At 38.4% G+C, this 15666-nt stretch overlaps 1 protein-coding gene across 2 annotated transcripts in view; it reads right to left on the reverse strand.

The window, feature by feature from the left end:
• The window catches only part of SNX27 (sorting nexin 27), a 70848-nt gene that overhangs the window by 38740 nt on the left and 16442 nt on the right, over positions 1–15666 (reverse strand). For both annotated transcript variants that reach the window (XM_040461150.1, XM_040461149.1), the window contains exon 2: positions 4006–4237. In XM_040461150.1, the coding sequence (XP_040317084.1) occupies positions 4006–4237 (232 nt within the window). The remainder of the gene's footprint in view (positions 1–4005; positions 4238–15666) is intronic.

The raw sequence follows: 15666 nt of genomic DNA on the forward strand, positions 1-15666 counted from the left end.
AGAGTTACCATATGACCCAGTAATTCCATTTCTACGTAATATCCAGGAGAAATGAAAACACATATCCACATCAAAAATTGTACATACATGCTCAAAACAGCATTATTCATAACAGTCAAAAGTAGAAATAACCCAAATGTCCATCAGTTGAAGAACAGATAAATTAAATGTGGTATATCCAGACAATGGAATATTACTTGGTTGATACACGCTACAACATGGATAAACCCTGAGAACACATATGATTTCATTTACATGGAATGTCCAGAAGAGGCAAATCCACAGAGACAGAAAATAGATTAGTAGAGAGCAGATGGGAGGTTTGGAGGAGGTGGCTAAAAGGTACAGTGTTTCTTTCTGAGGTGAGGAAAACGTTCTAAAATTGTGGTGATGGCTGCACTACTCTGTTGATCATACTAAGAACCAATGAATTACATACACCTAAGGTATACAACTGCTGGTATGTGAATCATACCTCAATAAAGTTATTACAAAAACAGAGAGCTAAAACTATAAAATTTTTTCAAGAAAACATAAAAGATTTGTATCCTTGGGTTAGGCAGGTTTCTTACAACACGACCCGTAAATGAAAAAGATAAACTGGACTTCAAAAAAATTTAAAACCTCTGTTCTTTAAAAGACACTATTAAAAATAAAATAAAAAGGCCAGCCACAGCCTGGGAGAAATATTTCACAAAATATCTATCTGAAAAAGGACTCCAAATACATAAAGAACTCAACAACAAAATAGGACAATCCAAGTTTTAAAATGGGGGAAAAAAGTTGAACTCTTCACCAGTAAAAATATAAGAATGGCCACTAAATACATGAAAATAAAGCTTTCATCATGAGTCTTTAGGCAAATGCAATTAAAACCAGATGGAGAGGGGCGCCTGGGTCGCTCAGTTGGTTAAGTGTCCGACTTCAGCTCAGGTCATGATCTCATGGTTCATGAGTTCGAGCCCCACATCAGGCTCTGTGCTGACAGCTCAGAACCTGGAGCCTGCTTCAGATTCTGTGTCTCCCTCTCTCTCTGCCCCTCCCCCACTCACACTCTGTCTCTCTCAAAAATAAATAACCATTAAAAAACAATTAAAAAAAAAAAAGTGGGAATGCAAGTTGGTGCAGCCACTCTGGAAACCAGTGTGGAGGTTCCTCAAAAAATTAAAAATAGAACTACCCTACGACCCAGCAATTGCACTACTAGGCATTTATCCAGGGGATAGAGGTGTGCTGTTTTGAAGGGACACATGCACCCCCATGTTTATAGCAGCACTATGGACAATAGCCAAAGTATGGAAAGAGCCCAAATGTCCACTGATGGATGAATGGATAAAGAGAATGTGGTATATATATACAATGGAGTATTACTCGGCAATCAAAAAGAATGAAATCTTGCCATTTGAAACTACATGGATGGAACTGGAGGGTATTATGCTAAGTGAAATTAGTCAGAGAAAGACAAAAATCATATGACTTAACTCATATGACGACTTTTAAGAGACAAAACAGATGAACATAAGGGAAGGGAAACAAAAATAATATAAAAACAGGGAGGGGGACAAAACAGAAGAAACTCATAAATAGGGAGAACAATCTGAGGGTTACGGGAAGGGTTGTGGAGGGGGGTGGGCTAAATGGGTAAAGGACACTAAGGAATCTACTCCTGAAATCATTGTTGCACTATATGCTAATGAATTTGGATGTAAATTTAAAAAAATAAATAAAAATTTAAAAAAATAAATACAGTATTAAAAAAACAAAAAGACGAAGATACCACTACAATGCCTAGAATTTTAAAAACCGATAATACCAAGCATTAGAGAGATTATAGAGCAACTGGAACTCTCCACTGCAAATGAGAATATGCAAAAATGGTACAGCCTCTTTGGAGAACAGTTTGACTATAAGGTTAAACTTTTACCATATGACCCTGCAATTCCACTTATAGCTACTCAAGAGAAATGAAAACATGTATCTACCTAAAGCCCTGTATATTAATGTTATTTCATGGCAGCTTTAATCATAATAGCCCCAAACTGGAAGCAACCCAAATGTGCATCAACAAGTCACTGGATAAACAAACTGCAATGAAGTTATCCAATTAAAAAGTAATTGCAATTAAAAGAAACAAACTACTGACATACACAACAACTATAAATCTTAAAAGCACTACACTAAATGAACAATGCCAGACACAAAAAAGCTACTTATATGATCCTATTGATTTGACATCCTAGAAATGGCAAAATAGAGTAACAGAAAGATGATCAGTGGTCAACAGGGGTAGTGCTACAGGGAAAGGGCTAACTATAAAAGGTCTCAAGAGAAGTCTCTGGGTGGTGAAAGTATTCTTCTATCTTGATTGTGACGGTGGTGATTATAAAACTATGTACATTTACCCAAACTCATGAAACTGGACATGTTAATGCAGGTAAATTGCGTTCAATAATGTTGATTTTCTTAAAAGGGACAATCAGTTTCACTCCTTTTCTAAAAGGGACAATCATGGGGCGCCTGGGTGGCGCAGTCGGTTAAGCGTCCGACTTCAGCCAGGTCACGATCTCGCGGTCCGTGAGTTCGAGCCCCGCGTCGGGCTCTGGGCTGATGGCTCGGAGCCTGGAGCCTGTTTCCAATTCTGTGTCTCCCTCTCTCTCTGCCCCTCCCCCGTTCATGCTGTGTCTCTCTCTCTGTCCCAAAAATAAATAAACGTTGAAAAAATAAATAAATAAATAAATAAAAGGGACAATCAGTTTCATTCCTTTTCTAAAGACTACAAAGGTTCTCAAGATCCCAGGTAATTCCCAAAAGGTCTCAACATCCATTGTGCTCTAATTTTAGGACCTGACCTTGATTTCTACTCTTTACATGCCTTATGACCGAATGGATAGCACCTCTGAAATACGAAACTCTAAACTGTGTACATGGCTCTGAGAATCCATAGACCAGGCCAACCTAGACTGTGCTCTGTACTACCATCACCAGCTAAATTACAGATGCAGTTGAACATTGTTTGATCCTTCTGAATTTTTCTGGCTTACTTGCTTGCTTTTCTCATCTCCTCACTAAAAAGAATTTACCACAAGTGTCCTGTAGCTCATTCCTATACAGGGAACAAATCTCAGTTTCAGAGACAGCAACTTGAGTCAGCCGTTCAGCTTGAAACATGTGTAGTCTATTTGTCAATGTCTAACAGAACCCACTGCACTTTCTACAAAGAATAATCAATTTCTCATTATATCAACACTCCCCAAATAATCAAAGGCAAATAAAGCATACCACAATCAAGAGAAAAAGTAAGTAGATTGGGCTATCAACAGCAACTGGGTTTTGAGGAACAAGCAAAGGCACTCAGAAAAGGGGCGGGCACCCAGAACTCAAGGTGGGCTTTCCCACACATCTACAACAGGAACAGACTGGAAATGTAATAGAGCAGTTCATGGGAACTGTATTCAGAGTATAATTAGGACCTTGGGAAAAACCCACATTAATCATTCACACGGACATCTCCAAAGAAAATGAAAAAGAACAAGATGTGGAGAGAAGGGTAGGGCACTTGCAGGTTCTGATGTGGACAAACTCTGTATTACCAAAATGTTTCGGAAGACACCACCTTTTAAAATTAATCTTGCTCTACAGCTCAGCAGAGTCAATAGTAAGTGAGAGACTGCTAGTAGCAAAGAGATACAGCAACTAATAAAAGAACAAACAAAACCAACTCACACGTGTTTACAACCAGAATACAAATACAAATTTAAAACTGTCTGGAAATAAAATGGAATACACTTAAGCAGAAAGAGAAATCGTCTTCATTACTGTAGTTCACCTCCTGCAAAAAAAAATCACGGTCAGTGTCTTTTATTTATGTGTGAACCCATCTTCCTGGTAGGCAAACTGACCTAGGTTGAGGTGATTGCATCTAGTGCTCTAGTATAAATCATAAATGATAAGCCTGGGGGAAACAAAAGCTAGATGTTTTGAGGACTGAGTTGGGCTGACACTCACCACAAACTTCTCACCATTCTGCTCCACATGTTTGTATGTGGGGACCGATATGGGCACAGCTTGCTTTTCTGTGTAGTCATAAAATGATTGCCCCAACGAGTCTTCACTGGGATCTAGGTTATCTGCCTCATGTGGAGGCACAGACAACACTGTCAAGATCAATTCCTTCTCGCCTGCTCGGATCAGGTCCACCACCTGCTTGTGTGTCGCCCCCTCAACATTCACGCCGTTCCTAAGGGGAAAAAGGGAAAAAGACAATCCCATAAACAAGAAGGGTCCAAACACCTTGTATCTCCACCCTCCTACCCCACTCCAGTGTCATGCAGTATGAACCATAAAAACAAAATTAATTTGGCTCCAGAAAGGCTGTTTATATTTTTATAGATCATAATGTGAAGAACTGTTTGTAAACTTACAGCAGGGAGAACAAAATGGAAACGTTGGAGAGGACCTGACCCTCCAAGCCAGAATCCCACACTTCGTTTCAAGAAAGTACACGGGAAAGAGGGCACAAAGCTTTCAAAGCTAATTTCCTCACCCTAACCAAGCATGTATACTATGCAGTCAAAGTAGCTTTTAACAATCCTGCCATTTGAACTGTACTTAATCCTTTTTAAACTTTCTGAAATTTCTGTTATCAGAAAGTTTTTACAAAATGTATTCCTTTAATTTGTAAAGACTCAAAAAGGATGACTTAAGATAATTTATATATGTGTATCTGATTTCACCCCATATCTTCAAATCATTCAACTTAACTTTCCTTTATACTGAGTTTCATCACCTTAAGAGTTAAATGGTATAGATATTCATACACACTAGTCTCATTTTTAAAAAGGCAACGGGATGGGGTGCCTAGGTGGCTCAGTTGGTTAAGTGTCTAACTCTTGATTTTGGCTCAGGTCATGATCTCACAGTTCATGAGATCAAGCCCCATGTCAGGTTCTGTGCTGACAGCATATAGCTTTCCTGGGGTTCTCTCTCCCTGTCTTTCTGCCCCTCCCCTGCTTTCACATACTCACTCTCTCAAAGTAAAAAAAAAAAAAAAATTTTAATAAAAAAATTTTAAAAAGACAAGGAGATAACTAAATTTTCATTATCTTAACTAACTTCTTTGTCCTCCCAATCATGTCAATTAATCTCTCTTAGCATTCTATCTTCTTTCTGTGCTATCTCACTTAAAACTCTGTGTAATCAGTTCAAGATAAAAAAAAAATGTACATCTAAAGTTATATAGGGGCGCCTGGGTGGCTCAGTCGGTTAAGCGTCCGACTGCGGCTCAGGTCATGATCTTGTGGTCTGTGGGCTCATGCCCTGCACCGGGCTCTGTGCTGACAGCTCAGAGCCTGGAGCCTGTTTCAGATTCTGTGTCTTCCTCTCTCTCTGACCCTCCCCCGTTCATGCTCTGTCTCTGTCTCAAAAATAAATAAACGTTAAATAAATAAATAAATAAATAAAATAAAGTTATATAGTAAATCAACCTACTCATTCTCCTCCCTGTTTCACTGTACATAAAAAGGCTGCAACTAGGAAAAGTACAAGGTTTGGAAGAACAATAATTTTGTCAAAAAAGATGCTGAGTCTCACAAAACTCACTCAGCAAACTGAAGTACCTTCCCACAATGCTGACCCTGCCTGCCATCTCAGCGAAAACCACTAGGCAGCTAGCTGACCAAAGGTTCCCTCCATGGCTATCCCATGAGAGTTAGGAAACACACACCTGGCCTTTAGTCAATTTGATAAAAGCTTATGTACCCTTTAGAGTTAAGCTCTTTTTCAGTTACAAACCATTAGGATTTTTCCTTCCTGAAAATGATGCTAAGTTTAGTAACAAGCCTTCCACAAATGTTTCAGTCACTGGAATTGTCTCTGTCAGACTCTGGTATCTGAAACATCCATTTACATAAACAGAAAAGGCAGGAGGTCATCCAGCTAAAGCTCTTTCCTTTTGGGTTAACAACCTAGTCAGTAAATCAGCACGCTAGACATTTCACAACCTAAAGTCTAACTTATACACACAAAAATTCAATAATTTTACAACTGGCTACCTGTAGAAGAAAATAAAAGCACCCTCACCACTGATTGGGAACTGGGGCTTCTAAAATTTGAATCAGGTCAAACTAGTAATCAGGAAAAAGTGATCAACTCTGATCACAGAACCAGATGGTAAAACAGAGAGAAAATAGGCATTGAAGCTAGATCTACATGGGTTCAAATCCTGACCCTGCCTTTAGTACTGGCACTGGTCTTAACTAAGTCATCTAATCTTTCTTAGCATTGATTTCTGCATCTGTAAAGTGGGGACGATAATAAGTCCCAAACAAGGTTATTGTGAGGATTGATGTAATGAAACATGTAACCTGCTGGGAACACCACCTGAACACTCACATTAGAAGTACTATGTAGATGCCTGTTACAAAGAAATTCTGGTTGAAGAAGAAATGGAAACTAAAGTTGGGGATTGCCAAAGGATTTCATCTAAATCTTAGCCTTATACAATCAAAAAGAATGAAATCTTGCCATTTGCAACTACGTGGATGGAACTGGAGGGTATTATGCTAAGTGAAATTAGTCAGAGAAATTATATGACTTCACTCATATAAGGACTTTAAGAAACAAAACAGATGAACATAAAGGAAGGGAAACAAAAATAATATAAAAACAGGAAGGGGGACAAAACATAAGAGACTCTTAAATATGGAGACAAACACAGGGTTCCTGGAGGGGCTGTGGGAGGGCGGATGGGCTAAATGGGTAAGGGGCGTTAAGGAATCTACTCCTGAAATCACTGTTGCACTATATGCTAACTAATTTGGATATAATTTTTTTTAATAAAATGATAAATAAATAGATAAAAACAAAATTAAATTTTAGCCTTATTAATAGTTCTGAGAAAATGTTTTGCTGGTAGAAGAAAAATAAAATTGAAAAAGCAAAAGTTAGAAATCAACAGAAAACTTCATTTACCCCTGTGAGTCTTAGCTTACTTATGAACAACCTTAATTTTTATTGTTGTTGTTTTTTAAGTTTATTTATTTGTTTTGAGAAAGAGGGAGAGTGTGCATGTATGGGGGAGGGGCAGAGAGAGAGGGAGGGAGAGAGGGAGAGAGAGTGACAGTCCCAAGCAGGTTCCGCACAGACAGCATGGAGCCCGATATGGGGCTCAAACTCACAGCAGGAGATCTTGACCTGAGCCAAAATCAAGAGTCAGACACTTAACCAACTGAGTCACCCAAGTGACTTAATTTTTTTAACAAAGTGGGAAAAACCCACATTTTAGAGGCCGAATAAAACATTTTAGATACTAAAACAAGATTTTTATGTTAGTAAAATCAATCTTATGAGATGCACATCTATGAAAAAAACGTTTAACAGCTCTGCTCAAATCTTATTTTCAGCTCCCTCATTTTTTTCCTTTAAAGGATCTTTAACCTGGGGTATAGTTGTCAATAGACTTTGGGGGTTATATAGCATTATATGGACTATAGCATTTGTATGAAAAACTGTATTTGTGTGCATATATGCATTTTTTCCAGAGGAAAGGCTTCAAAAGGGAGCAATGTAACCTCCAGAAAGGTTAAGAACTACTGCTCTCAACACACACTTCCTCCACCCATTGAGTTTTCGAGTTAGAATGCACTGTTCCCAGGGTCACTCGCAAAAGCAAGCCCAAAAGTCATCAAAGAAACTGAAGTAAGGCTTATTCCAGGAGCCAGGGAACTTGCCTATTGTCACTTCTTTATCAGAAAGACCAAGCTTCAAATTGGCTACCATCCCAAAAACCTCTTTAAAAATAAATTAAAAAAATAAAGACAGGAACGAACTATCAGTCTCACATTCTAAACACACTTGCTGGAAACCAATTTCACAATAAATTTCATATATTGAAAATAAATAAATAAATAAATAAATAAATAAATAAATAAATAAATAAACACACTTGCTAATGTTTATTTGGTTCAACTATAGAAAGAATGCTATAGATTCTGCAATTTAATACAAGGCTGGAAATTCCTTCATTCTTCAGAGAATGAAATGAAGTTAGTAAAAAATGCTAGACAACTAATTTCAAAAAGGGCCCTCTGTCAAGAATTAAGAGAGCTTTACAAACATAAAAATGTTTATATGGCATCCTCTTTTCCACTAGAATTCCTCTATAACTAAACTCAAATTAAGTGTGGCCCAATTTGGACAATTCTAAAGACATAAATAAATGCAAACAATAAATTCTGCAATAAAGGGAATTTATAGCAGTAGACTTCTGGTTCAAAGCATGGGTTTTAGAGTCAGACAGACTTGGGTTTGGTACCACTTGTACCATTTAACAGATGAGAAATTAGGTAAGTTATTCAATTTCACTAAACCTCAGTTTCCTAATTCATAAAATGGCACTAATAATACCTATAGCTAACAGAGTGAGAACCAAAATGGGATAAAGCCTTAGAACATGGTAACCATTCAGTAAATGATAGCTATTGATTGGGGTGCCTGGGTGGCTCAGTTGGTTAAGTGTCCAACTTCAGCTGAGGTCATGATCTCATCGTCCGAGAGTTCGAGCCCCGCATCGGGCTCCATGCTGATAGCTCAGAGCCTGGAGCCTGATTCAGATTCTGTGTCTCCCTCTTTCTCTGGCCCTCCCCATTCATGCTCCGTCTCAAAAAAATAAACATTAAAAAAAAATAAAAAATAAATAAATGATAGATATTTATATGATAGTATTTGTGTCAGTTGGGTAAACAGGTTAGTAGCATGTTAGCCTCCTGATGACACAACCCTTTCCACCGCCAATTTCCCTCGCCTTTCTTCTTCTTGTCTTTATAACATGATCTATGGGCACCTGCATGGTTCAGTGGTAGAGTGTCTGACTTTGGCTCAGGTCATGATCTAGCAGTTCTTGAGTTCAAGCCCTGCATCAGGCTCGCTGCTGTCAGCACAGAGCTTGCTGTATCAGAGAGATCCTCTGTCTCCCTCTCTCTCTGCCCCTGCCCTGCTTGAGCTCTCTAAAAAATAAACAAACATTAAAAAAAAAACTATTATAACATAATTCAGCTGGAATTCATTTGAAAATAAATGACTCAGTTCTCAACCTATGCTGATGGGGATCACAAGAAGGGTATCATTTTCGTAAGACCACTGCATCAGAGAACCACCTAGTCCTACACCATGCAGAAGTAACTCTGCCCAATAGGGTCTTACTCATGTATGTTCTTCCAGAAAGAAAGGGAATGGCTTAAACACACTATCAAAACATTTTCATCAGATAATGATTAAACAAATACAGCTAAATGTTAATTATAAAATCTAGCTGGCACAAATGCAGAGGTATGCACTGTTCATTTCCTTCAACTTTTCTGTATGTCTGAAATTTTTCATAATAGGTGAGGAAACAAAAGGCTACCAAAAATCTCCCAACAATCCAAATAAGACCAAATTTTGTTTTCTTAGGTAACTAGGTGATACCCAAAATTTCCTTTGTGTTTTCAGCACTATAAAGATATACCTAATAATTTTATTTTTTTTATGTATTTTTAATTTTATTTTTGAGAGAGAGCACAAGTGGGGGAGGGGCAGAGAGTGAGAGAGTGTGACAGTGAGAGAGAGAGAGAGAGAGAGAGAGAGAGAGAGAGAGACAAAAATCCAAAGCAGGCTCCAGGCTCCAGGCTCCAAGCTGTCAGCAAAGAGCCCAACATGGGCTCACAAACTGTGAGATCATGACCTGAGTTGAAGTCGGTGCTTAACCAACAGAACCACCCAGGCACCCCAATTACACAAAGGTTTTTAAACAACCTATTTTCTCTACAATATATCTTCTAGGAAACTGGGTGAAGGCTCACAAGTTGGAGAAAAACAGACTCTTGACACATGAGATGAGGGACACTGCTTTGACTTTTCACTGTTTAATTTGTACCCAGTTAGTGGGTACAGCAATACTAGACACTTAGACTATAAAAGCAAGGAACTATTCTACTGAAATCTGAATATCTGTCCTTTCTAATTTTGCAGTTCAGTCATTTGACTGGCTTAGATTGGTTACTTTTCTTTCTTTCTTTTCTTTTTTTAAATTTATTTATTTATTTTGAGAGAGACAGAGAAAGAGAAAGAGAGCAGGAAGGGGGGGAGAGAGAGAGAGAGAGAGAGAGAGAGAGAGAGAGAGAGAGAGAGAGAGAGAAAGAATCCCAAGCAGTCTCAGTGCTGTCAGTGCAGAGCTGGATGCAGGGCTCACAACTGTGAGATCATGACCTGAGTCAAAGTCAAGTCAGATGCTTCACTGACTGGACCACCCAGGCACCCATCTTTTTTTTCTTTCTTTTCTTTCTTTTTCTTTTTTTATGAGCAAGCTCCAATGTGGGGCTGGAACTTATAACCCTGTGATCATGAGTCACATGCTCCACCAACTGAGCCAGCCAGGCATCCCAGATTGGCTCCTTTTTGTCGAACTCTGCCTTCTTACTATCTTACTTAGGCAAACAATCAAGCCAGAAAATATTTTTATTGACTAATAATCTTAACCCTCATGCTGTACTTTGCCTTTAAACTCTTGAGATAAGAGATTCAAACATGCATAAGCCATGAACATAGCCACAGGAAGTGTAGCTTGGATATGTCTACACAAAATTACTCTTCTGGACGACTAAATACCAAGACATTTTTGGAATTTTGTTTCAGAAATAATAACATTTTCATCTTACATTTTATTGTAATTTATTTATCCTAATTTATTGATAAGAAAAGAGAAGTATAATTAGAGAAAAGTAAATGGTCAAAGGTTTCTAAAATGTTTGAGCCTTGGGGCACCTGGGTGGCTCAGTCGGTTAAGCATCCGACTTTGGCTCAGGTCATGATCTCGCGCTCCATGGGTTCGAGCCCCGCATCGGGCTCTGTGCTGACAGCTCAGAGCCTGGAGCCTACTTCGGATTCTGTGTCTCCCTCTCTCTCTGGCCCTCCCCCATTCATGCTCTGTCTCTCTCTGTCTCAAAAATAAATAAATGTTTAAAAAAATAATAAAATAAATACATAAATAAAATGTTTGAGCCTTTTCTGTTTTCTTTTTTATTTCAGAGAGAGAAAGAATGCGAGCTGGGGAGAGGAGCAAAGGGGGAGAGAGAGAGAGAATCTTAAGCAGGAGCCCAATGTGGGACTTGATCCACGAACCTGGGATCGTGACTTAAGCAGAAATCAAGAGTCAGATGCTCAACTGACTGAGCCACCCAAATGCCGAGCTTTTTCTAACTGTAAATCTTGTCAACAACTTAAAAAGTGCAAAATTATCATCGCAATTACTTTTAATGTTAACTTACATGGAAAATGAGATGATGACTATGTAAATAGGTAAAAATGCTTTTGAAAGTAATTTCACTGGTAATATGCACTAAAGTTATAAAAATGTTCACATTTTTTTCAACTAAAATGGCATTATGAAAATTTATCCTAAGGAAAACATCAAAACAAGAGCTCCAAGAGGGAAAGAACTTCACCGTGGCATGTAGACCACTCTCAAGTCTATGTTGAAAGAAAAAATGAAGTAACCCTAAACAAAGAAAAAGGTTGTTTCCAAATTTGTTCTTATAAAAAGTCAACAACAGAGGGATGAATGATTAAGAAAATTAAAGCACAAATTCAATATAAAACAGTTATTTAAAATTGTACATATGAAGAAAATAATCTGGAAACATGTTTGACCTGATGTTAAAAAGTGGATTACAAAACGCAACTTCTAAAAGGTAACATAGGGGCGCCTGGGTGGCTCAGTCGGTTGAGCGTCCGACTTCAGCTCAGGTCACCATCTCTCGGTTTGTGAGTTTGAGCCCCGCGTCAGGCTCTGGGCTGATGGCTTGGAGCCTGCTTCCGATTCTGTGTCTCCCTCTCTCTCTGTCCCTCCCCCATTCATGCTCGGTCTCCCTCTCTCTCAAAAATAAATAAACATTAAAAAAATTAAAAAAAATAATAATAAAATAAAATAAATAAATAAAATAAATAAAAGGTAACATACAAGAAAATCTAGGGTATGGCAAAGAGATTTTAATACAACAATAAAAACATGATCTATGAAAGAAAAAATTGCTAGGCTGACCTTTACTAAAATTAAAAACTTTTGGGGCATCTGGGTGGCTCAGGCAGTTAAGTGTCTGACTTTCACTCAGGTCATGATCTCATCATTCACAAGTTTGAGCCCCATGTCAGGCTCTGTGCTGACAGCTCAGAGCCTGGAACCTGCTTCAGATTCTGTCTCCCTCGCTCTCTGTGCCCTCCCCGACTCGCACTCTGTCTCTCTCTCTTCCTTTCTCTCTCAAAAATAAATATTAAAAACAATTAAAACTTTTGTTCTGTGAAAAATACTGCTAAGAGACTGAAAAACAAGCCACAGCATGGAAAAAAATATATGGAAAATGCATATCTGAAAAAGGACTCATATCCAAAATACAGAAAGAACTCTTAACAACAAAAAAAACAACCCTAATAAAAATTGGGCAAAAGATATGAACAGAAACATCACCAAAGAAGATACACATAGGGCAAGTAAGAGTATGAAAAGTTGGGGCGCCTTAACTCTTTTATATACAACAGTTGGTAGAGCATACGACTCTTGATCTCTGGGTTGTGAGTTCAAGCCCCACACTGGGTAAAGAGATTACTTAAGAAAAAAAAAAAAAAAACTTAAAAAAATATGAAAAATTCATCATTAGTGAATTGCAAATCAAAACAAGGTACCACTACACACCTATGTGAATAACTAAAATCCAAAAAAAATAATGATACAAAATGCTGGTGAGGATGTGATACAAGAGCAACTCATGTTTGGTGAGAATGCAAAACAGTATGGGCACTCTGGAAGACATACTGACCAGTTTCTTAAAAAGCTAAACATAGTGTTAACCATAAGATCCAGCATTCACACTACCAGGTGTTCACCCAACTGAGTTGAAAGCTTATATTTACACAAAAAAACTGATGAGTGTTTTTACCAGCTTTATTCATAATTGCCAAAAACTGAAAGCAACCAAGATATCTTTTATAAGGGAATGGATAAAAAAACTATGGTACATGTAGACAATGGAATATTATTCAGCTATAAAATGAAATGAGCTATCAAGTCACAGAAAGACATGGTGTGGGAGGAGAGATCTTAAATGCATATTGCTAAGGCAAAGAAGCCAATCTGAAAAGGCTATATACTTTTAGTAATTATTTAATTGTGTATACACACACACACACACACACACACACACACACACACACACATATATATGACTCCAATTATATGACATTCTGGAAAACCCAAGATCAGTATGTTGCCAAGGGCTTAGAGGGAGGGGAAGGATGAATAAGTGAAGTGCAGGGGATTTTCAGGGCAGTAAAACTATTTTGTATGACACTGTAACAGCACATGACATTATGCATTTGTCAAAAACTATGGAACTTTACAACACAAAGAGTAAACCTTACTGTATGCATTTTTTTTTTTTTTTTGCAGAAATCAACTAATAGGGTGGGAGAATCCCAAACTGTGACAAGAGAATCTAACTGTATTTCAAATATATTTCAAATAACCTCACCGAAGGGGGTAGGTAATGAATGAATTCTGTAAGATAAAGACAAAAAAGGGACTGCACATTAAGTACTACACTCTAGTCAATACAACTGCTTCCCAGGGTTAACAATTGCTATCCATATATACTGGAGTTGAGCAATTAAGTAAATGAACGGTGAATGTGGGGAGCCAAACTTCTTATTGTTGAAGTGGAAATGTACAGATCTGCAAAAGGACGGTAACAAAAGATCCATATGGAAATGGAGTAAAGCTAGAGACATCGATAAGAACTCATGTTTAACTTAATATAAAGATGATTACATATAGAAATATTTATAGACACGTGTATACACAAGAGTTAATGTACACACACTTTTTTTTTTTTTTTTTTTTTGCTTTCAGCTGGGAGGAAAAAAGAAGCTACATCCAGTAGCAACGACAACACCTATCACCCTGCTCTTGGTTTCTAACACCATCCCCCAATAAAAAGAACTAGGACTCCTTGGAGAAATGGTTGATTCAGGACTGAGGCAAGAAATACACAAGATGAGCTCAGAGCTCATCTTCTGTAATAACAGAGAGTAAAGAAGTACTCAAAAACAAAACAAAAAACCCTGCACGTTAATGGGGGTATGGCAGGGTATGGCAAAAGTGTAAAGGAGCCAACTGAAAGAGCTATCCATGGTCAAAGCTGGAACAATTAGAAGGACAAAATAGAGCAGCACTGGATTATATAATCCATATTATATAAAATAAGTATCCAGGAGCCCATAATGATATAAATGACTGAATAAATTAATACATGGGGGAGAACAGACATCCTTCTCCTATGCAGAAGAATTCTAAATAAATTATATAGATACTATACTATAAAGGAGGGAAGCATCACCCCCCCCTCAAGTGTAGACTGCACATAGTGTGACTCCTATCCAAAGGGTACAGTAGGGGAGGGAAATGAGAATAACCTTACAATGAGAATAACGTTACAGTATAGAAACCTGACAAACACAATTTTGGCCAGATGATCAACATCACAAATCATAATGATAGTATGTACTCTTAATGTGAACTGATGAAAAATGGCACTTTACCTCTGTAATATTCTTCACCAAGAAACCAAAACCCCAGTCTAATCTTGGGAAAAGAAAAGAAAAGAAAAGAAAAGAAAAGAAAAGAAAAGAAAAGAAAAGAAAAGAAAAGAAAAGAAAAGAAAAGAAAAGAAAAGAAAAGAAGAGAGAATTCAGGCAAATCCCAACAGTCAGGCATCCTATAATATACCTCACCAATACTCCTCAAAACTGTCAAGGTCATCAAAAACAGAAAACAGAAACTGTTGCAGCTAAAACGAGCCTAAAAAGACACAATGACTAAATATAATGTGGGATCCTGGAACAGAAAGACATTAGGTAAAAACTAAAGAAATAATAATAAACTATGAGCTCCAGTTAGCAATAACATATCAACATTGGATCATTAATTTAAACAAGTGGACCGGGGCGCCTGGGTGGCGCAGTCGGTTAAGCGTCCGACTTCAGCTCAGGTCACGATCTCACAGACCGCGAGTTCGAGCCCCGCGTCGGGCTCTGGGCTGATGGCTCAGAGCCTGGAGCCTGTTTCCGATTCTGTGTCTCCCTCTCTCTCTGCCCCTCCCCCGTTCATGCTCTGTCTCTCTCTGTCCCAAAAATAAATAAACGTTGGAAAAAAAAAATTTATTTTGGGGACAGAGAGAGACAGAGCATGAACGGGCGAGGGGCAGAGAGAGAGGGAGACACAGAATCGGAAACAGGCTCCAGGCTCTGAGCCATCAGCCCAGAGCCCGACGCGGGGCTCGAACTCGCGGTCTGTGAGATCGTGACCTGAGCTGAAGTCGGACGCTTAACCGACTGCGCCACCCAGGCGCCCCTCTGTCCCCAAAATAAATAAACGTTAAAAAAAAAAAATTTTTAAACAAGTGGACCATACTCATGTAAAATGTTCATAAAAGGAGAAACTAGGGGCACCTGGGTGGCTCAGTTGGTTAAGCAGCCAACTTCAGCTCAGGTCATGATCTTGCGGTCCGTGAGGGCTGTGAGTTCGAGCCCCGAGTCAGGCTCTGTGCTGACAGCTTAGAGCCTGGAGCCTGTTTCAGATTCTGT

Source organism: Herpailurus yagouaroundi, unplaced genomic scaffold, assembly GCF_014898765.1.
Source record: "Herpailurus yagouaroundi ecotype Mexico unplaced genomic scaffold, PumYag 254, whole genome shotgun sequence".
Taxonomy (NCBI): Eukaryota; Metazoa; Chordata; class Mammalia; order Carnivora; family Felidae; genus Herpailurus; species Herpailurus yagouaroundi.